The sequence below is a fragment of the Platichthys flesus genome, chromosome 7 (genome assembly GCF_949316205.1).
Source record: "Platichthys flesus chromosome 7, fPlaFle2.1, whole genome shotgun sequence".
In the NCBI taxonomy this organism is placed as follows: Eukaryota; Metazoa; Chordata; class Actinopteri; order Pleuronectiformes; family Pleuronectidae; genus Platichthys; species Platichthys flesus.
Window position 1 is genome coordinate 14,523,881 of NC_084951.1, and position 20,113 is coordinate 14,543,993.

General features: G+C 43.0%; 1 protein-coding gene across 1 annotated transcript; it reads right to left on the reverse strand.

The window, feature by feature from the left end:
* Positions 1-1,160: 1,160 nt before the first annotated feature.
* slc6a17 (solute carrier family 6 member 17) lies at positions 1,161-19,043 on the reverse strand. The gene is made up of 12 exons (XM_062392851.1): positions 18,756-19,043; positions 14,298-14,726; positions 10,536-10,693; positions 8,983-9,109; positions 7,368-7,549; positions 6,376-6,486; positions 5,064-5,305; positions 4,776-4,968; positions 4,395-4,587; positions 4,153-4,312; positions 3,813-3,975; positions 1,161-3,713 (listed from the first exon to the last, which is right to left on the reverse strand). Exons 2-12 carry the CDS (start codon positions 14,596-14,598, stop codon positions 3,351-3,353), a joined length of 2,193 nt encoding a protein of 730 aa, XP_062248835.1. The 5' UTR covers positions 14,599-14,726; positions 18,756-19,043; the 3' UTR covers positions 1,161-3,350.
* Between the last annotated feature and the right edge of the window lie 1,070 nt (positions 19,044-20,113).

A 20,113-nucleotide genomic window follows, 5' to 3' on the forward strand; every position in this document is an offset into this window, starting at 1 on the left:
AAGACCCTGGAGTTGGACACTTCAATAATAAATATTAAATATCACAATATCCTATTCACTTTAACAGTCCTCGAAATAGATTATTAAATATTAGAGGCAAGACCTGCTGTGCCTAGACTGGAAATAACTTGTAATTCTATCCATAGCAGTGAATAGAGGAAAATAAAACTCTGTGCTCTTTGTGTGAGATCCACCATATCAGTAGTTTTTCAGACTCCATATTTATATCGTGCACATCAGTCTGTACAGCAACAGAAACTATAGGTGCAGTTAAGCGTCCAGTGAGGATGGCAGTTCAGAGAGCAGCTTCATCCTCCACTGACCTCTCGGCAGACGCAGGAATCAGACCATAACTAACGTGATCTACAAGTTTCTGTATTTTCAGATCATGAAACAACAGACATGAAACTCACTTTGTGCTCACGTTCCTGTGCTTCCCTAAATGTGCTTTTACTCCCGAGGCCGAAACTTTTTTGACACAGGTGAGAGCCTTCACCTGAGGCCACAAGTCGATAGGCCATTAAACATCCAGTATATTATCACAGAAGATCTCCATTCACAGTTGTGCACATACTCACTTGAAAGGTCCTAAATCCTTCAAAATGGAGACCAACCGTCCATCAATTATCTGTCCTGCAGACAGGTCGCCAGCTTGTCATTGGAAAACCAGGCCCATTCACTCTCAAAGCAATGGCTGATTAAAAGCGTCCAATTAATCTCACTGAAATCTGCATGTTGTTGGACTTTGGGAGGAAACCAGAGTAACTGGAAAAAAAAACATGCAGACATGGGAAGAAGGCGTCAACTCCACCATGGCCTAGTTGAGATTCAAACCAGCAACCTTCTGACTGTGAAGCGCTAGCATTAACAGCCTGTTACAGCTCACAGGCCTGGGTCAGCACACAGAGTAATGATGGTACCAACCAAAGGAATGGAAGCACCAACCAACACATGTTTTCAAAATCATTAAAAGCCAGATTATAGCGGCTGCTTCAGTTTCAGGATCCTGGTTTCCTGCACGCTGTCATGTCTGACTTGGACACTACAACTGAATAGAGGCCACTTTGATGTAATCAGCAACTCTTGTGCTTTCACTGTACCTGTTAAAACACTAATAATATCCTCTATGATAAGATATATTAGACGTATATATAGTGACTTGTGTCTCTTGTATATACACAGTACATGCTGTATTTACCGAATATGTATAAATACTGCTTATCTATTCAGTGATGGTATTCAAATGATAAATGTTTAACCTCCTCAAAGCCTTTTTTGTCTTTTGTGCTTCACAAACAACTCCAGGGTCTCTGACTAATTAAAGTGCTCAAGTGAACGAGACGTCGACAGTAACGCGGGATCAAGAGAAAGGAAGGAGAGAAAAGCATAAGGCGATCCAGACGACAGAGATGCTGTTCAGGCACCAAAACAATGTGACTGTGCTTCACACTACATCTGCTCAGTCTCAAGTATCCGTGTTGTCTCAGGGAGGGGCCACAGGAGACCGTGTGCCACTGGCTCCCCCTGCTGGCCACCAGAGACACCCAGTGCCGAGGACCAAACATTACTATTCCAAACATTTATATCATGGTACATTTTTCACATCACACCCTTCCACATACATTGTCATACAATATTGTACATTACAAAATTAAGAGCTTTAAGTTTTCCACAAAAAAGACATCAAAGTGTATATCGTAGTGCTTATGAAATGACGTCATCGAGGAATGTACAACAATTAGGGCCGAGACATCAACCTCTCAGGGAGGAGGTGTGATTGGTCCACAGCTTGGCAGTGAACCTCTTGTTCAATGCACTGTAGCATTAATATCATTGAAGGACATCGACAATAATGTGTCTCGTCTCTGTATTGCTGAACAAACAGATGTGCAGGTGGAGCAGACAAAGCAAGGTGTCAACTCTTCTCTTCCTCCTCCACATCAGAAGAGGATCTGTATCTACGGTGCGTTGCCACGGCATCCCCCGGGTAACACAGCTCTATTTTTAACCAGGCAGGGTCACCGGGAGCTCTCGTTCAGCGGTGGACCACAACACACTAACACGCACGCGCACATCTGCCTGCGCACAAAGACAAAACTCACATAACCTATTCCTTCTGTGTCTGCCTCTTTAAGCCCCTCTGCTTATCTCTACCTGCGCAGCGTCACCTCTGTCCTTCTAAGGCATTGATTAAAAAAATGGAATCGCTTGATTAAAGTGATTGATTCAAATGGAAAAGCTTTGTCTGACCCAGCTGCAGCTGCAGCGGCACACAGGGGATGTTTGCAGAGCCTTGTTTTTGAGGAGGGGGAGATTGTTTAAAAGAAAAGTGCGTCTCTGTGTTCAAGCGCAGAGATGCTCTAACGATAGCGGCCGTCTGTGCTTCAGTGTTGATGGAAACGAAATGAGGAGGCGAATAGTTTTTCGCTAGTTTTGCACTACAGTGGTGTATATACACGATTTACGGTGACATCTCAGACAACTTCACGACACATATGTATAGTATTCTACACCGGTGGGGAAAAGGGGAATAGAAGGAGATCCACAGGTTCATGAGGACCCTACTTTGACTGGTCATTATTGCTGATGCATGATAGGCACAATAAATGTGAAGATATACTAATGTGCTTGTAACACTGTGTACACTATCAGAATCACTTATTACACACTGCTATGGATGCGATGGAATCGTTTTGTCATATACTGTACATGAGAGACGTTCCCATACAGCGATAGAGATTAGGACAAAGATGACTGTGTTTGGTTTTCGGAGTCTTCTTCCACCCTGTCCCCACAAATAACAATCCTCTACAGCGAAACCCGAAAAAGATGATGACCTCCCAGAGCTACGGACATCCAGCTGTCCCAAAAAAGAACCTTCTCCAGACAGGTTAACACGTGGGATTACATTTCAGTATAACATTAATCATCTGGTATTGCACACACCTTAACCTCGGCCAGAGCTTATTACAAAACAAAGCCTGTATGTAAGCTTCATTCCTCCGTCTGTTGCCCCCTCTATCCCCCTCTCTCTGCCCCGGTAAATATCTTGACAGATGAAATAGCTCATCATATCTGGTGAGACTCACATTCTTATGATCCCTTCATCTCAGCCGGGGTCGATGGGCAATCAGCAGCATGAATCCTTTGATGGGGAAGAACCATAGGACCAGAGAAGGGGGGACAGTGGGATTCAGCTCTGAGGGTTAAGGTGTGATGAACGCTGCAACAACTGGCAGTGAATTTTCTCTCCTTCTTGACTTCCTCTACTCCTCCCTTTCTTCCTCTGACTCCCTCTCTCGAAGCAGGGCCGGGGCTTAACTGGCGGGAGGATCAACAAGCTCAGTGGATCATAGCTCAGACTCGGGCGAGCCGATGTTCTGGTAGCCCGTCTTGGTGCTGGTGCCGTAGTTGGTGTTGGTCATCTCGTGAGCGCCGCCAGGGCCCAGTTGGGCACGGAGGGCAGGCACGGGGGAGGGAGCCTCGCTGAGGTTCTTGTTGAGGATGAAGCGCTGCTCGTCCTGCTCTTCCAAGTTGGAGATGTCCTTCATCATGCCTTTACGGTAGGAGACAGACAGCTTGTTGGAGCCATCTGAGATCAGGTTGAAGTGGCGGACGATGAAGACGACGGGTAAAGGCAGCATGGCCGCAACAATGAGGGCGTAGGCCATGCCTAAAGCCCAGGGGGGGTAGCTATGGAAACGCTCCGCACCCTGGCAGCGTGAAGAGAAAGAGACAAAGAAGTATAAAAAAAAAGGAACGAAGAAAAGGTAGAGAACACAGTCATAGACAGGAGAAACCTGGACACTGACCTCGGCCTCCACCCAGGCGTTGTATCCTGCAGGACTCACAGCCATCTCAATGACAGTGGAGATGATGAGCAACACCAAGATTGCTGGAGAAACGTACCGCCACATGTAGTAATAGAAAGAGTACGGCCTGAAACCAAGCATGTCCTCCAGGTCCTGCATGAACCTGTGAAGGAATGAAAGAAGGAACAATAAATGACACATCAGATATATGTCTTTGACCCAACATCCTAAATGCCACTGTGCTGACTATAAGTAAACTGCCTCTAGGTAAGAAAAACATATTGATCTGTGGTGAACATTTCCTTTAAAATGAAGGAAAAAGTGATGAATATGAAGTTACCTCTTAGTGCCATAGATCCAGGCTACAGATATGTTCTCCAGGATCACAACCACAGTGAGAGGCAAACCAGCTGAGTAGTCGTCAAACATGGTGACAAAGTAGTTCCCTGAACGCTGCACGAACAGCAGGCCTAACAGGAAGGCTATGACACAGCAGGCCACTGAGGGAGAAAAGAAGAAAAGAATTAGAATCTGAGATCACGTAAAATCATTTTGATTTTAACAACCAGTATCCAGACTCACCACACAGGATCTCCTTGCGGATCTTGAAGGCATCCAGTATGGGCGTGGTGATGCCAGTCATGGTGCCGATCATGCTTCCTAACCCCAAGTTGATTAGCATGAAGAAGAACATGACGGACCAGAAGGGACTGGCGGGGAAATGAGTCATGGCTTCTGTGAAGGCAATGAATGCCAGGCCAGTGCCCTGAACAGCCTGGATGATGGAGAGAAGGAGGTGAGGAGGTTTACGCTTATCAAGGATGGCTAATGTGCTGCTTGAAATTACACATCCTCTCACAAAGTTTCATGGTAACCCGTTCAGTTGTTTTAAGCGTAATCTTGCTTAAAAACAAACATACAAATGGAGAGGGAGGAAAAGCTGAGAACATCTGGCTCACTGACCTTGTTGAGTTCGTCCTCCAGGAGGCAGGCCTCCAGGCCCAGCTGGTCGAAGCTGTCCTCCTTGACCGTCTTAATGACGCCGTACATCTCTTCGTAGTCCTGGGCAGACAGATGGGAGAAGTTGATGTGAGGTGGGATGAGCTCTTTGCTCAGCACATCGGTGCCTAGGAAGCCCAGGATCTTCTCTGCATTCCTGCACATGTGGAGAGGAGGTTCGGGTTAGGGACGGAAGGTTATAGTGAAAATCAGGAAAGCCATGTTGTGTGTGTAGCAGTGTGACACACTCACTCGACGACACACTTCTCGTTCATTACGTTCGCCTTGAAGCCCAGCACAGCAAACACCACTAAAGTGGCCAGGATGGACGTTACAAAGTTGATGATGGAGACCAGCAAGGCATCGAAGTGGCAGTTGTTGTCTCGCTTGTTGTAGCTGGAGAAAGCGATGACTCCTCCGAAGCCCAGACCGAGGGCGAAGAAGACCTGAGTGGCTGCTTCTCTCCAAACCTGCGGCTCCAACATCTTTTCCAGCTGAAGACAAGAAGAGAGAAAAAGATCAGTGATGGATAACATCATAGTTATTGTTATTTATCATGTTCTCCTCTCAAGTAGCTCCATTATAGTATTAAATAGATATCCTTGATAGATATATACATGGATATCTGCCTCCTTGAACACATGACTGACAAAATTTTCCCTAACTCTAAATATAATTCTGATTCTCCTTTTATTTTGTTCTGTTTCCTTTTTCTTCTGGAAAACATGTATTTGTACTTACAATACCTGGTTTATCTTTAACCATCATATTGGGTTTTATTAATTTTAACTGCAATCACAACAGAGACATCTACAACCAACTATGAGATGAATTTACATTTCAACCAAAGGCTAAATTGTTGATCTCAGAGTTAAACTTAAAAAGCCATGAATCCATGGATCTGCCATATTTCTGTTAATCAAATTAATTCACATTGCACGATCACAGATATCAGATAACTACACAGCAATAACCTTGTCAAGGAGGTGATGTTTTCACCCCATTTGTTTGTTTGTGAGCAGCACATTGAAAGATGGGGTTTCTTAAGACACTTTCACCAATTTATGTGAGAATAATCCATTAATCCAGGTTTATTTATGAGTCAGTGTCAATTGGTTGCAAATCAAAATCAAAATGTGGATCTGGCTCATTTAAATCCTCTAATGTGTAGCGTTCAAATTCACAGTAAGTAACACTGCTCCTATTCACTGTGTATTTTGGTATGCAACCACAGACACCACTAGAGGGAGACATCAACCCAACGCTTGATATAATAGGGTTGTTTATGTTTATATTCTATAAGGAAATGTGAGTGGTGTGAGTGGTCAAGACACTGAAACCATCAGCTGCTCAAGGCTGAACCAAATCAAGTTAAATATGTGCCTGACCAGTCATCTGTGTATGAGTGATCAGCACTGAGACGGCAGCCGGCTTCGGAATTCATTTTGCCCTCCAGCACAACACTCCTACATGTAAGAGAATGTTCACCAACATCCTGCTGAGCAAACCCCCTTTTAGAATTGCACCTTTTCTGAGCCAAAATGGCCTCCGTTTCTCATCTCACCTTGGGGGTGAACATGTGAGCGATGCCGTCCACTGCGCCTTTCAGCATCAAACCTCGTACCAGGAAACAGAAGAGCACCACGTACGGGAACAGAGAGCTGAAGTACATCACCTGAGAGAGAGAGCGTGAGAGAGAGAGAGAGAGAGAGAGAGAGCGAGAGAGAGAGAGAGAGAGAGAGAGAGAGAGAGAGAGAGAGAGTCAAGTTCATCACACAGTGTTGCCATGGACACAGTTTTCTGAGGCTCCACACATGAAGGAAAAAGTGTGACAATATACTCATACACTCATACACTCATACACACACACACACACACACACACACACACACACACACACATGCATGCACACACAATGAACAAATCCCAGAGCTATTTTGTGTTTGCTTGGCACTAAATCTGTGAAATCCGACCAAATGTGGAGAAGACTCCTTGAGGTTTATGGAAATGAGTCAAAAAATCCTTCCTACAGCATTGTGGGTAACCACCGCAGCACATACAGCGCTACGATAACTGGATCGCCGATTTGCGTTAGAAACAAAACGTGTCAGACCTTGGCGATCGACGCTCTCTTTTTATCTATCAAAGCACCGGGCCGGATGCTGCGATGACTCACTCTCTGGATCCACATAACAGGCTGTTGTTGCCAGAAGGAGCATTTTCCATCCTTTTCCATCCTGTCTTTGCGTGGTTCAGTTTAAGCTTATTAATGTTGCATGTCTCTCTCCTCCATAATATAGATGAGATTCCAAAAATAGACAAGTGCTGATGACAGACTTTAGCATATTATCTATGACTGAAAAGCATCGGCACAGTGGATAAAACACTCACCGATAACGATCATTGATTAGAAAAAGGATTTCAAAGGTTTTGCTGAAATGATGTTTTGTCTACGTCTTCACACAGAGTCCATGCTGTGGTGCGTTACGTGCACAGAGTTAATCTCTACAGTTTGCAGGCTCTGCTGCTGCTGTGAAGCCACAGACACCAGCGTACCTTCCCAGAGGACTGGATGCCCTTGATGACAGCCAGGCAGACCAGGATCCAGGCCACCAGCAGGGACAGGGTCATCTTCCAGTTCAGGCCACCGGTGTCATCGATGGAGCTGGTTATGTTGAGAGTCTGGCGGTACCAGAAGTAAGTGGTGGCCGAGCTCTTCTCACACTCTGGCACCACAACTATAAGAGTAAAGAGAAAAATAAGGGAACTGGTTTTAACAGTGCTTGGACAGTGGGGTCTTCACATGTACAAAATAATGGGACCACTAATAAGGACATACTCCATCAGGTAAAAGTGGTGATACTTACTATGCAGAAAGCTTTTAGAGGATTAAATTCAATTAATTATTATTACTTTGTATGTAAGAAGAGTGTGTGTCACTACAGCTAATCAATTGTACACTCTTTTATGCAAACTCCTAACAAGTTATTCCAAAAATTACTGAGTAAGAAAAAAGCATTTTCTTGAAACAAGAGGAAAATAGTGGTTGTTTAAAAGTATTTATAATATTTGTGCCATTTGTCTTGATTTGATGCAGTTAAGTCTAATATGATTTATCAATGTCTTAAAGTGTTGTTCACTTACAGAAAAACAATAAAATTAACTTGAAATCCTCTACTTTACTGATGTTTTCACCTTTCTGAAAGCTCAATGTATATGTCAATATGTGTCTCTGTGTGTGTGGACTTTTTTGAGTCAATAATAGTAGACAACAATAGCGAATTGACATAAAATGAATTGACAATGATTTTGATTCTTTATCTGTCCTTTATATCCAGTTATTTTCCAAGCAAAACACTGAAGTGTATATCTTTGAATAAGTTACTTTCTGCTGTAAAAAAACGGCGAGTGTCATTTTTATGATTCATTTAGATTAATCCAGGAAATAATCTGCAGATTTTGTGATAACAAAAATTGCAGCGCTAATAAAGAGAATCTTCCAGTGTAGTTACTGAATTTAAAATCTTAATTAGTCAAGTGACCAGTGACTAGCGCTCAGATATATGTAGCGGAGTTCAAAGGACAAAATAGAAATACAATTGTAAAGTGCATAATAAGTGCACATGGGTAAATGTCAGCTCTGCCCATAGCCAAACAAAATTCAATATATGAATACTGCATCTCCGCTCCATTGTTATACCTAAGAAGAGTCGACATCCTGCCCTCGATTGCTAATAAAAGCTGATGCTCTTTATGCTGCCACAGCCCTCTCCACAGGCTGCCACCCATTGCAGCTACTGACACTGTGGTCTGGGTCACACTCTCTGACAGACCTCACCAACAGAGCGGCTCTGTAGGATGAAGTGCAGGGACAGGCGTACTACAGAGACAGCACAACCACTTCTCTGTTTGTCAGCAGAGACACACTGTGCACAGCCACAGCTCCTCGTCCTGCTGTGGCTGTGGCCCCGTAGTGTTAGGCTGCCTGTCTGCGTCTGCTGGGATACTTTGCTGAATACATACAAAATATATGTCTTACAGGACTATGAAGCATTCACTTCATTTTTCTCTATTCTATTTGATGTCAAAGGCTGAAAAATGAAACACTCTGATGCAAATGCTGTTCAACTTTCAGCTGTGTTGTGCAGTGTATTGTGTTTTGGTGACTCACTGGCTTGGGTTCCATTTATCACGATGGGGCACTCAGCCCAAGGCAGTGGAAACTGGAAGGACTGGACAAAATAGAAGATGCTCCAGCCGATAATCACGTTATAATAAAGGCCCACAAAACCGCAAACCTGAGGGGGAATAAGAGGTAACAACAGCACGTGTCACTCATGAAGAGACAATAGACAAACAGCACAGCGGAGGGGCAGCAAGCGGGTTTGTCAAGGTGATTACCTCTTCTTGAGTCAGGGCACACAGCTTAAGCTGGAGAGCGTATGAATTATTGAGCCGCTTGCTCTCAGCAGCCAAGGCTGTGGTCCTGTTTGAGAAGGTGTTTATTTATAGCTGCTGAATCTCCCCGGGCCACATCCGAGCTGCCACACGCCTCACTGCCCCAGGCCAAACCTCTCCCCCTCCCTCATTGACACCAAATTGATGAAATCCCTCTCACGACGACGGACAGAAACACTGACGCAGTAGATCAGTGACTGAGCATCTGACTGAATATGTGTTTATGCTGCTGAGGAGGTGGGGACATGATGGGTCACTACTCCTGGTGATGATGGGGACATGTTGTGACAGTGATGGGGACTGGTCTTTGGATGCCACTCGCTTTAAAGCATCAAGAGGAAGTAACGTGAGGAGGCGGAGGACTGAGGTCTGCAGCACGTTTGTTCTCTGAGTGTAACACTGAGCCGGGCTGTGAAAGTGAGAGAAATAACATCCAGCTCCAATCCAGTAACATGGAGACACTGGTCATAAATATGAATCACATTTCTTCACAGGGTACTTTAACTGTCCTGCTCAATAATTACAGCTTCCACAATACTGAGTGGCATTTTGTGGAGAGATCATGAATTCACCAACATCTTTATTAATGGTTCATTAACCTGATCAGCTTTTCAAATACAAAGGACAAATTGTGTCCTGTCCCTTTGGTTGGTGCATGTGTATCTTCTGTAATTAAGGCTTTGCTTAATTGATTTACAGTCTTGATGACTTTAAAAAGCGGAAAAACTGTTTTGCCAATAATAGGACCTCAAATGTTAGTATGTCATCAATATATCAGTTTGAAGCCATTTTACAGCCTATTTATGAATCCTTTGTGGTTTTAATGTTTAATGAATCAATCACAGATTTAACATGTCCGTGCTTTATATAAATTTACATGTAACAATCTGGCTATAAAAAAAAGAATGTCTCCTGTTGCCATCATGAGGTTGACCTTTTGTGTTTTTTAAGTCCAAACCATTGATCATCGTATATTAAGTGTGATAAGAACTAACTAAAATGAAAGAAACAATTTTATTAATTTTGTTTTCCAACTGGTAAATTTGGTCCATGTCCCATCGACTAACATGACTTGATTTATGTCCTCAGCTGCAGCCAGCCACCAGGTGGCGATAAAGATACTTTTGGCTTTACTTTTTGGGAGCTGCAATGTCTTCCGTCTTTATATACAGTCCTGTCTACACAGCTATTGTACAGATATTATATGTTTCTCAGATAATACATTTTTGTTTCAGTTTATGATAATGGATTAATGTCGACACTTACCATCAGGCTGGAAACTCCGATGCCTCCCAGCTGCGGGTAGACATAGTTCCACACTCCGATGCTGCCACGCCTGATCCTCTGACCCACCGCCAGCTCCAGGAAGAACAAGGGGATGCCGATGAGCAGGAGGAGAATGGAGTAGGGAACCAAGTAGGCACCTGAGACAGAGGAAGGTCAGAGGGAGGAGGAATTACTGCAGAATCTACGATACTTTGATCATTTGTATGTGTTGGAAATCCATGTGTGGTGAAGGACAAAATCTGATGGTACAAATAGAAGCCGGGACTTAACTAATTTCTGTCCTTCTGGTTCTAGTTTGAGGATTATTCTCTATATCCTCCACTGCTCTAATTTCACTGTTTCCACTCCTCTCTTCTCCTTTTCTCTCTCACACTTTCTTTTTCCTCATAATCAATTTCCCTTCACCACTTTGTCAGATGACATTTATTTTTTTTGCGGAGGGAACAATGGAGAGAGCGAGACAGAAAGCACGTTCGGACCTGCTTACGTCGAGACATGAATGGACACCATGGTGACAAAACCATCCAGAGCCATCGAGGACGGGCTCACACTGATGAACAGCCGCTGTTTCCAGACCAAAAAACAAATGACTGTGATGTTTGACTCAATCAGACACACTGATAACGTTTTGAGTGGCTATTAGAGCTACAGCAGCAGACAGAGGAAACAAAGAGAGGAACACAGTGTTGCGTTACAGAGAGGTATTATTATGTGGTCTGTTACAAGTGACTACTTTGCTGCTGCCGACTTTTACAGATCTTTGATGTCTATTCTGAGACAAATGCACCAGAAAGAGGAAAAGACAATGTGCTGGTGGGGAACTGTGGAGCTTTGTTTTCCTACCAAATGTCACATATGAGCCACGCAGGTGGAGAGACCTTATATGAAATGTCAGTAATATAAAGTCATAAGAAACAAATTATTTACATTTCTATTGAGGTTTTGTAATTAATATTATCATATTTTAGTTGTATAATGTCACAGTCCCATATATATATACTGTATATTATTATTATTTATTTTGTCATTTTAATTATTCAAGTCTAACTGTGAAAATGTTTGCAGGGAAGCTCCATAGTAGCAAAAATTCAATACGGTGCAATGACATTAATATGTGTTACCTAGTGGTATATATATCACAAACAGGTAACACATAATAAGACAAATAGGATAAAATGTGAATTTAGACCATATATATCACTCCATTATCAGCTGACAATGGGCGAGAGGCATGGTGCAGCCCGAGCAGGACGCCAGCGTGTCGTCCACATTGAGACGACAACCATTCACATTCTAAATCACACTTAATGTCCGAGTCTCCAATCAACCTAGCCAACCACCTTCAATGTTATTCTTGCTGGAATCCAATTATCATGTCATGTCATCATTCAAAAATCATAATGAAAATAAATGATTGCAAGCCAGTTGTAAATTGAAAGAAACTCTGCCAGCAGCTCCCTTGAATTCAATGAAACTGCATCGGATTTCACTGTACCTCAATGTACCTGCATTTTTTCATTATGATTTGCTCTCTGAGAAATCAAGGAAATATTTGTAACACGCTCGATCTCACAATGTTAAAAGAAGTGAAGAAAAGAGTCCTTTACCATAGTCCCAGTTTAGATTATAATGACTATATTTTTGAACATGTTTTTGCAGAACAGCCAATAAAGATCAAGTGGGAAGATAATATTCATGCTTTTCTGTCCAGTACTTTAATATGACTATATTTACATTCTATATTTAGAAGATGAAATTAAACAAGTCAAACTAAATTATAGGTGTAAGTCTCTGGCAGTTTGTTCATATTACAAGGACAAGCCCAGACAAGACAATGCAGAACCCAACACTGAGTCAGCGGGAGATACACACTCTACTGCACACGTTGTGATTAAACTGTGCAAAATACACACACAAACACACATTCAGCTTTGTTATATCATGCATTTCAAATACCCTTTTTACACACACCTCCCACAAAAGGTCACACACACAATGCCGAGAGCCCAGAAAATCAATGTTTACTCTTCCACTTCCTCCATCTTGGCCACAACCCTTTTATCTCATCGTAATACCAGTAAATCAAAAACACCAAACAGATAAGGCTGAGAAATCTGCAAGAGAAACAAATACAGATAGACTGGACCCTTTATGATGCTAAACCTCTCAGCTGTACCACATTGTTCGGAGGAGAAAGCTCCTCATCTTGTAGCTGCTGGCGGCTCAAGTTCACTGAGAAACGTTGGAGAGACTGCTCCTGTGACTGGAGCGATTAGTTGGCTAATTGTTTGACAGGACGCAATTTATCATAGAGGAGGAGGCTGCATCTCTGTCAACAGGGAGCAACATCCTCTTTCCCTAACCCTCTCGTATACAGGCCATTATACTGATAATTATTAAGACTAAAACTAAACTTAAAACTCTGATGCCTAAAATATTATACCAATGTTTAAGGAAGTTTTCCCTTGGAAGGTTTTATACAAGAAACATGTTTTATTTTACTCAGTCTTCATTGATTTGAATTAAAAGACATGATCACATCCCCACCATACATTTCCAGCATCAGTCAGTTATATCAAATTATTACCTTAATGGAATGAAATTGAGATTTTGGCATTGCAGCTGTTTTGCTCTCTTGGCAGGAGTAAGATGTGAGGATCACTGCTACCAGCAGCTTAGCTTAATTAGCATAAAGGCTCTTCTATCAATATTTACACATAATGTGAACAAACACAGCAACAAACTGAATGAATGTTTTGCGCACAAAAGTTGCCGACGTCATCCCTTATAAACCAATTTACAGTCATTATTAGTTTAAAATAGTAACTTCCAATCTGTCCTTTGGAAACTGCATATCAATCCAACCCATGTGCCTAACCCCCTGTTTTTGTCGATACAGCGATTTTTTTCCATTAATGTGCTTATGTTTTTAATAATTTATATGCCTGCCTCACCTCAGCCGTTTTCTTTGCTCTTTGCTATTTTGCAAATATTGGAAATTGGTCTCAAGGTTTGGTTTTATTCATTTACACATTTTATTCAGTGTCCACATTTTTGCCACACTCCAACAGTTGGAACAATGATTTCACAACTCAGGAGATTGGACATTCAGAGGAGCATGTTACTGCACAGTTACTCCTTAGACAGCAGATGGCAAATGGATCCACAACTGTTACGCAGTTTAACCAGTGCAAAAATGTTCACGTCCTTTGGTGAAATTAATTTCCAGAGCGGTAACCACTGACCATATCTGGTACTGACCATAATAACAACTGTAATTGCTGCAGTGTTTATTTATATAATGTGATGCAAATTCTGTTTTTATGAGATAACACTTTACATTGCTGAATTTCTCAACAATCACAGAGGCCACTGGGCTTTCTCAATCAGATCATGTGTGAGTACCTGCTAGACTCCAACAGGATCAGGACAAGACTGTGGACAGCAAACAAATCCTGTGTTCAAGTGAATGAACAAAATCAAACATAAAATGTAATTAACTACTTCCATCTGGTCACTTATTTTACAGGACAATAAAAAAATGAATCTTCATTGTTACCAATTAGGCAGCACCCTGAGGGTACAAATGTTACCTATGGGTGGCTAAATTAGAAACTTCCAGATCTGGGAATGTTAGTGGACGTTGCACCTTGGACTGAACAAAACCTTCAGATTTCTGCGGCTCAGACAGACAAACTTCTAAAATACAACAGAATCTTTTACAGCCATTCATTCACCTACCTCCACCATTCTTCTGGCACAGATAGGGAAACCTCCAGACGTTACCCAAGCCCACAGAGAAGCCAACCTGGGCCAGGATGTACTGCAGCTTGTTGTTCCAGGCCGGCCGGCCGTCCTCAGCATCTGGGTCAGGGGAGGGCAGCAGGGCCTTGACAGGAGCAGTCGAGCCAGGGCTCAGGCCCATACTCATCTGACTGCTCTTATAGTCCATGGGGTGCTCCAGCGACAGCAGGTCGGCCACAGACTCAGTGACGGGCTCATTGCTGTTCCCTAGCTGGGTCACCTTGGTGTTCTTTGGCATGGTCGCAGCACAGGACCTCTTTTCAGAAGGGTGAAGATGTCAGCAGCAAGGAGAGCAGAGCGTGTGGTCAGGAGGTGAGGAGGATGGGAAGGTGCCGGGGAAATCAAAGTTGTGCTTTTATCTTGAATCTGTGAAGAAAAATGGATGGAGACAGACAGTAAATGTAGTTGGTTAGTTAAAACGTTTGCACATTTTCTACTTATACCATAAGTTATTGTAACAGGACTTTCCATAAGGAGACACACGTTTTTCTCATTATGTTTTTACGTCATCATCTACATTTAGACATCATTTCCCTCATTAATTAAATAAGCTGAATAACAAAATATTCAAACTGGCAGATGACTACAATGGTTGAAGAATTGTCAAAGAGTTGAGAGACAGTTGCCATTCCACCTTAAGATGCGAAGGTCACAGTAAATAAGAGCTGCAAAAAATTAATTAATCAACTATTTTATTCCTTTTCACTATTTTCTGACATCTTAAATGAAATAAATAATGAGATTTATTGCCTTCCCCAAGGAGGTTGTATTTTCACTGATGCCCATTTTTTTGGTTTTTGTTATTTTGCTAACAAGATTACATTAAAACAACAAAACAGATTTCCAAGAAACGTTGTATAGAAGGATGCAGTATGGGTCAGGGAAGAACCCATAAATGTGTGGTGCAGTTCCACTCAGGCGTTATTCAACATCTCCACTGTTGTTTGCAGGGAATAATTCCTGGATCTTGATTTAAAAAATATATCAGGGACGTCTAGGGGACTGATGTCTATGAGTGTGTGAAACGCAGTGCAGCTTAGTTGAATTTAAGGGGACTGTTGGGCCTTGGAATGGGCTCTACTGAGTGCTATTTCATCTATTTCACTTCTACAGTAGATCCACCAAAATGCTACTTGATGATAAAAAGCTGGCCTAATCTCAAAATGTATGAATTAAGCATTATGGGTTTTGTTGAACTCAAAATGCCAAAAGTTCTCTGGCTGCAGCTTCTCAAACATGAACATTCGCTGTGTTTATTCTTCTTTTACGATAATAAACCAAATATTTTCGGTTTAAAAATCTGATTGAACAAACAAGATATCAGAATTTTAATTGTTTGTTATTGGGTATTTATATAAATCAATCAATAAAAGATAATAATTGGTATTTAGGGCAGCATAATAGGAAAACAGTCCAACCTATGACAAGTGACTATTTGGGTTCTGCTGCTGCTCCTATTATGGTGAAAACAGTATTTTACAGAGCACTTTAAGGCCATAAGTGAGGTATTTCCGTAATCCACTTCATTATGGAGAATGAGACGCAGATTGAATTACAATCCAGTTCACAGCAGAGCCCATTATACTAAAGTTGAGTCATGTGAGCAGCAGTGAGCCGTCTGGTCTCAGAGGAACATGCTGCAGGAAAAACTAACGCCTCCGAGCACAAATATCAGCTTCTTGTCTGCAGGTTGTTTGAACGTTTCAGTTGTCGTATTGAAAGAATCCACTGCTCCAGTATTATCAATTTGTTTGGAGAGTTATGTCTCCAGGTTCTCTGGTATGTATGACTTTATCACATGATGTTTCCTTTAAGTCTTCTACAGCAGAAACTGGTGTATAGGTTTAAATCACATTGCAGCATATGAGCTACTGCATCTGAAATTCCAGGAGGTCTGAAACTCTTGTGAACATGAGGATTTTACAAATACTAGCTGCGATTTGTTTTAGCAGCGGGACTAAACCACCCAGATCCTTGTCTGAGATATAAGACAGTGATTAAACCAGTTCTATGGCGATTTATCAGCTAATTGCCCTCCTAAAACAATATCAGCCTCACAATGGTCAGTTTCTTACAGATGAAGCATGGGAACTCCAGTCTTACCAACTTAACTTATGGAATTTCTAAACGACAAAGCATTTCTCTTTATCTCTGCTGTAAAACCCTACAATCTGGAGACGTGATCATTTTAAATTAAAATTAAAATTTGCAGCTGCAAGTACAAAATGACATGATGGTTGACCGTGTTGAAGATGCAGCTGTGGCCTCGAGTTTACAGAAGCTGGCAGGACGCTTCTTTCAACATCAAAAGACGAAGTGATTTGAGCAAGGCACCAAACCAACTTACTGATGCCTCTGCCCACAACTCCCAGTGTGTGTTTGTGTGCTCATTGATCCCGGTTCCAAGTAGCATCACTGGAAAATAAACAAGTTTTCTTCTTCCAAACAATGGTGTTTGAAAAGTCATAAAATCCATGTGAGGTCTTAAGCATCTATTATAAATCAACTATAATTATTTAAAGTTCAGCTTTACATAATGATCGTGTTTAAATACAAAATGACACAGGTTCAAGAGCAGAAAATGAGTGAAACAACTTTGTCCACCATTTTTTCCAAAGATTAAAGCTCAGCCTCTATTCACGTTGACCTCTCAAGCTGGGTGGCCAGCTCTAAAGCCCAGAGGCCACACCAGCAGCACGCACATCACATTCCACAAAGGTGGCGATGAGCCCCTGTAGTCACGACACACAGCAGCTCCGAGGCTGCAAGCTCGACACAGATCCCGGAGCAGCAATGACCCTTTTTCCACAGCAGCCTACAACTACACAATACAGCGTCACCCCCTCAAACACTCACTGAATGAGGTGTGGGGCGATGATGTGAATGTTTGCCAACAAAAATGCATTTTTGTCAATTTGCTGACCTGGATTTTCAGCTGTGTAGAGGTGGAGCTCCGGAAGGCTTGTCACACTCTATTTTGCCCTATTTTCATATGAACGGTATAGATAGTAACAACCAACCCCATTTACATATTATGGGTCAAGAAGATGGGGGCATAGCTATTCTGTTTGGCTGTTTAATTGTGTGTGGAGTGAAGGTTTTCAATGTTGACGCAGAGATACACAAGCGACTTCACGACTTTCACAGTATCTGCTGACACAGATGGCCCATTAGAGAGAACGCTGCTTTCAACGTCCCCTGACCCACACAGCATTATGAGTAATCAACTGGCCACATGTGGGTTTCTTTTCCATGATACTCTGCACGAGTGTACTAAAGAGATAACGATGTAAGGAATTAGAGGTGTTTAAGAACCGTGTGCCGCAGACACTTAAGCAGCCTACATCTGAACTGTTGAAAAGCATTATGGGAGGGGTGGTAGCAGAACCCTGTAACAAACATGTGCATATGGGCCTCAGAGGCAGATATTTGTATTCCTGAAGCTCCATAGAAAGTTGGGTGCTGATGATCATATACCTGCTCAGGTTCTCTGTTCCCTGCCACAAAGATATGCTCCACCTTTATCTGGTCTGGTTGCTAAGCAATGGCTCTTCCTGCTAAATCGAAATCCCCTCCCTGAAGCATCAGTGGTCGCCTATCTCTCCTCTCAACTTCTTAAACGGACAGGCGTGATATTTCCTGAAGGACATCTGCTAACACCACGTCGCCTCTGCGACTGGGACTCTGGCAACGCCGCAGGAGGGAACAGTGGGTTGTGGGATCTGCTGCAGTGTGAGTCCGGCCTCCAGACACAGGCAGATGCATGTTGGATTTAAAACCATTCGAGTCATTGATAAATAAAGGATTGTGATGAACTACCTCTCCGCTCACTGGGATTTGATCCTGAACAGCAAAGTGATTGTGACAGGTTAAAAAAAAGAAAAAACTGCACCTGCATGTTCTTGTTCAGGCATCCTGAGCACATACTGTGGAACACGCTACCCACAGGCCCATGCACCACAGCTGGGGGGCTGACTGTACATAGATATAACCTCTGATGCCACTTCAAGGTCAAATTAATAACGCAAATAAAAGCAATGCAGAGATGCGCGCACACACACCCCCCCACTAACACACACACATACACACACACACAACACCGATGGAAGGGAGCGTGATGATCAGCAGAATAACCTGTCATATTCCAGCCGAACTGGGCCACACACGGCGCGCCATCGTCAAAGAGGACAGAGGATTAATGTGCGACGATCACCGCCGGCGCTGCGACGGTAACAACATTTGTCAGGTGCTGAGGTGAAAACCGACGCTCGACTCTTATCAGCTGATTTTCAGGAGGAGAGGAACTAAAGCTGGTTCTTCCCGCAATTCACACCAATGCGGAAGAATGTATCTGGCACGGATGCATTTAGATCGATCGCATGGTGGAAGTCTTACCGTGTGTCGTTTGCAGGATGGGCTGTAACGTCAGAGCGATCGTGGCGGGGATGAATCCAGAGAAGAGTGCACGGTGTCTTCATTCAGGCTCCAACATATCTGCGCGCAGAGAGACGCGGAATCACACCGCACCAGGGCGCATGGTGCGTAAAGTCTGACGCAGGAGCAGAGAGTCTGCCACACGTTACAATAACATGGGCCGTTGCAGGTGATGGCGTTTTAACGACCCGTCTCTCCCGCACAGGACCCGCTCACACCTTTGGGTTCCACGTGGCTGTGGTTGTGTTGTGGGAAAAATCCGCCGCCCCCAGAACGCAGAAATTACTATGGCAAGTCACGACGAAGTCTGACGCAGGTTTGACTCACCCGCCGTCCGTGCCTACGTCAGCAGCTCATCCTGAAAAAAAACACAACATCTGCAGTGTTCCCAGGACGATTGTGGAAGCATCACACTGGTATTAGCTTTCAGTCAGGTTCAACACAGGAATCGATTGAAGGTGATTCTTGTGTAAATTGGGTTCTAGTCGGTCAACATGCTTTCCCAACAGCCCCATAACATATAATAAATATATTCTCTGCAGAATTATCAAGAGAAATTAATTGATTCCCCACATTTCCCCAGTTTTAATAAGTGTAAGCTTGTCTGACACAGTTTACCTCCATGACAGAGGAAGGGCTGTTAACACCTAATGGACATGTCAGAGGCGGCTGTTGTCTCCACGGTGATTCTCCTTCTACTACAGGTGTGAAAAGTCACTGCTTCCTAATGGCTCCCTCTCTCAAGTGTATAGATCATTTACTGCACAGTCATTTTTCTCCCTGACACCGGCAATTTATTCTGCCCTCGGCTCTGTCTGCCACTGCTCCACACTCCATAGTTTTTCACCTGCCTGTCTGGAAGGTGTTTTATTTTTACAAAAATAGACACCAGAGAAATTTGCATGTCACATTATCAAAACAACCCAAGTGTCAGGGACATAATAGTGCAGGTGCAGCCTGAGCCGAGGTGTTTCATAGAGCAGATTATACCAATATCCTCCCTCTGTAACCAGAACAAGCTTAAAGGGGGGAAATGAGACGGTGGGAGTCAAAAAGGGGACAGGGATATTGTTTGAGGGATTAGAGGTGGAACGTGCTACCGGTGTTTTTGATTTCTGCTGTGACAGTTTGCTGTTCCACCGATAAACACCTTGGATATCGCTGCATCGAACAGTCGACCAAAGTGTCAGGGCTGTCAGATCTTCACAGTAAAGGTGTTCAGGGATCACTTTCAAGCTGCTCCTGTTCCATCTGTACATCGTGTCCCTCGCTATGATCAGTAATGTTTGTAAAAAATAAACAAAAGCAACATCCTAACC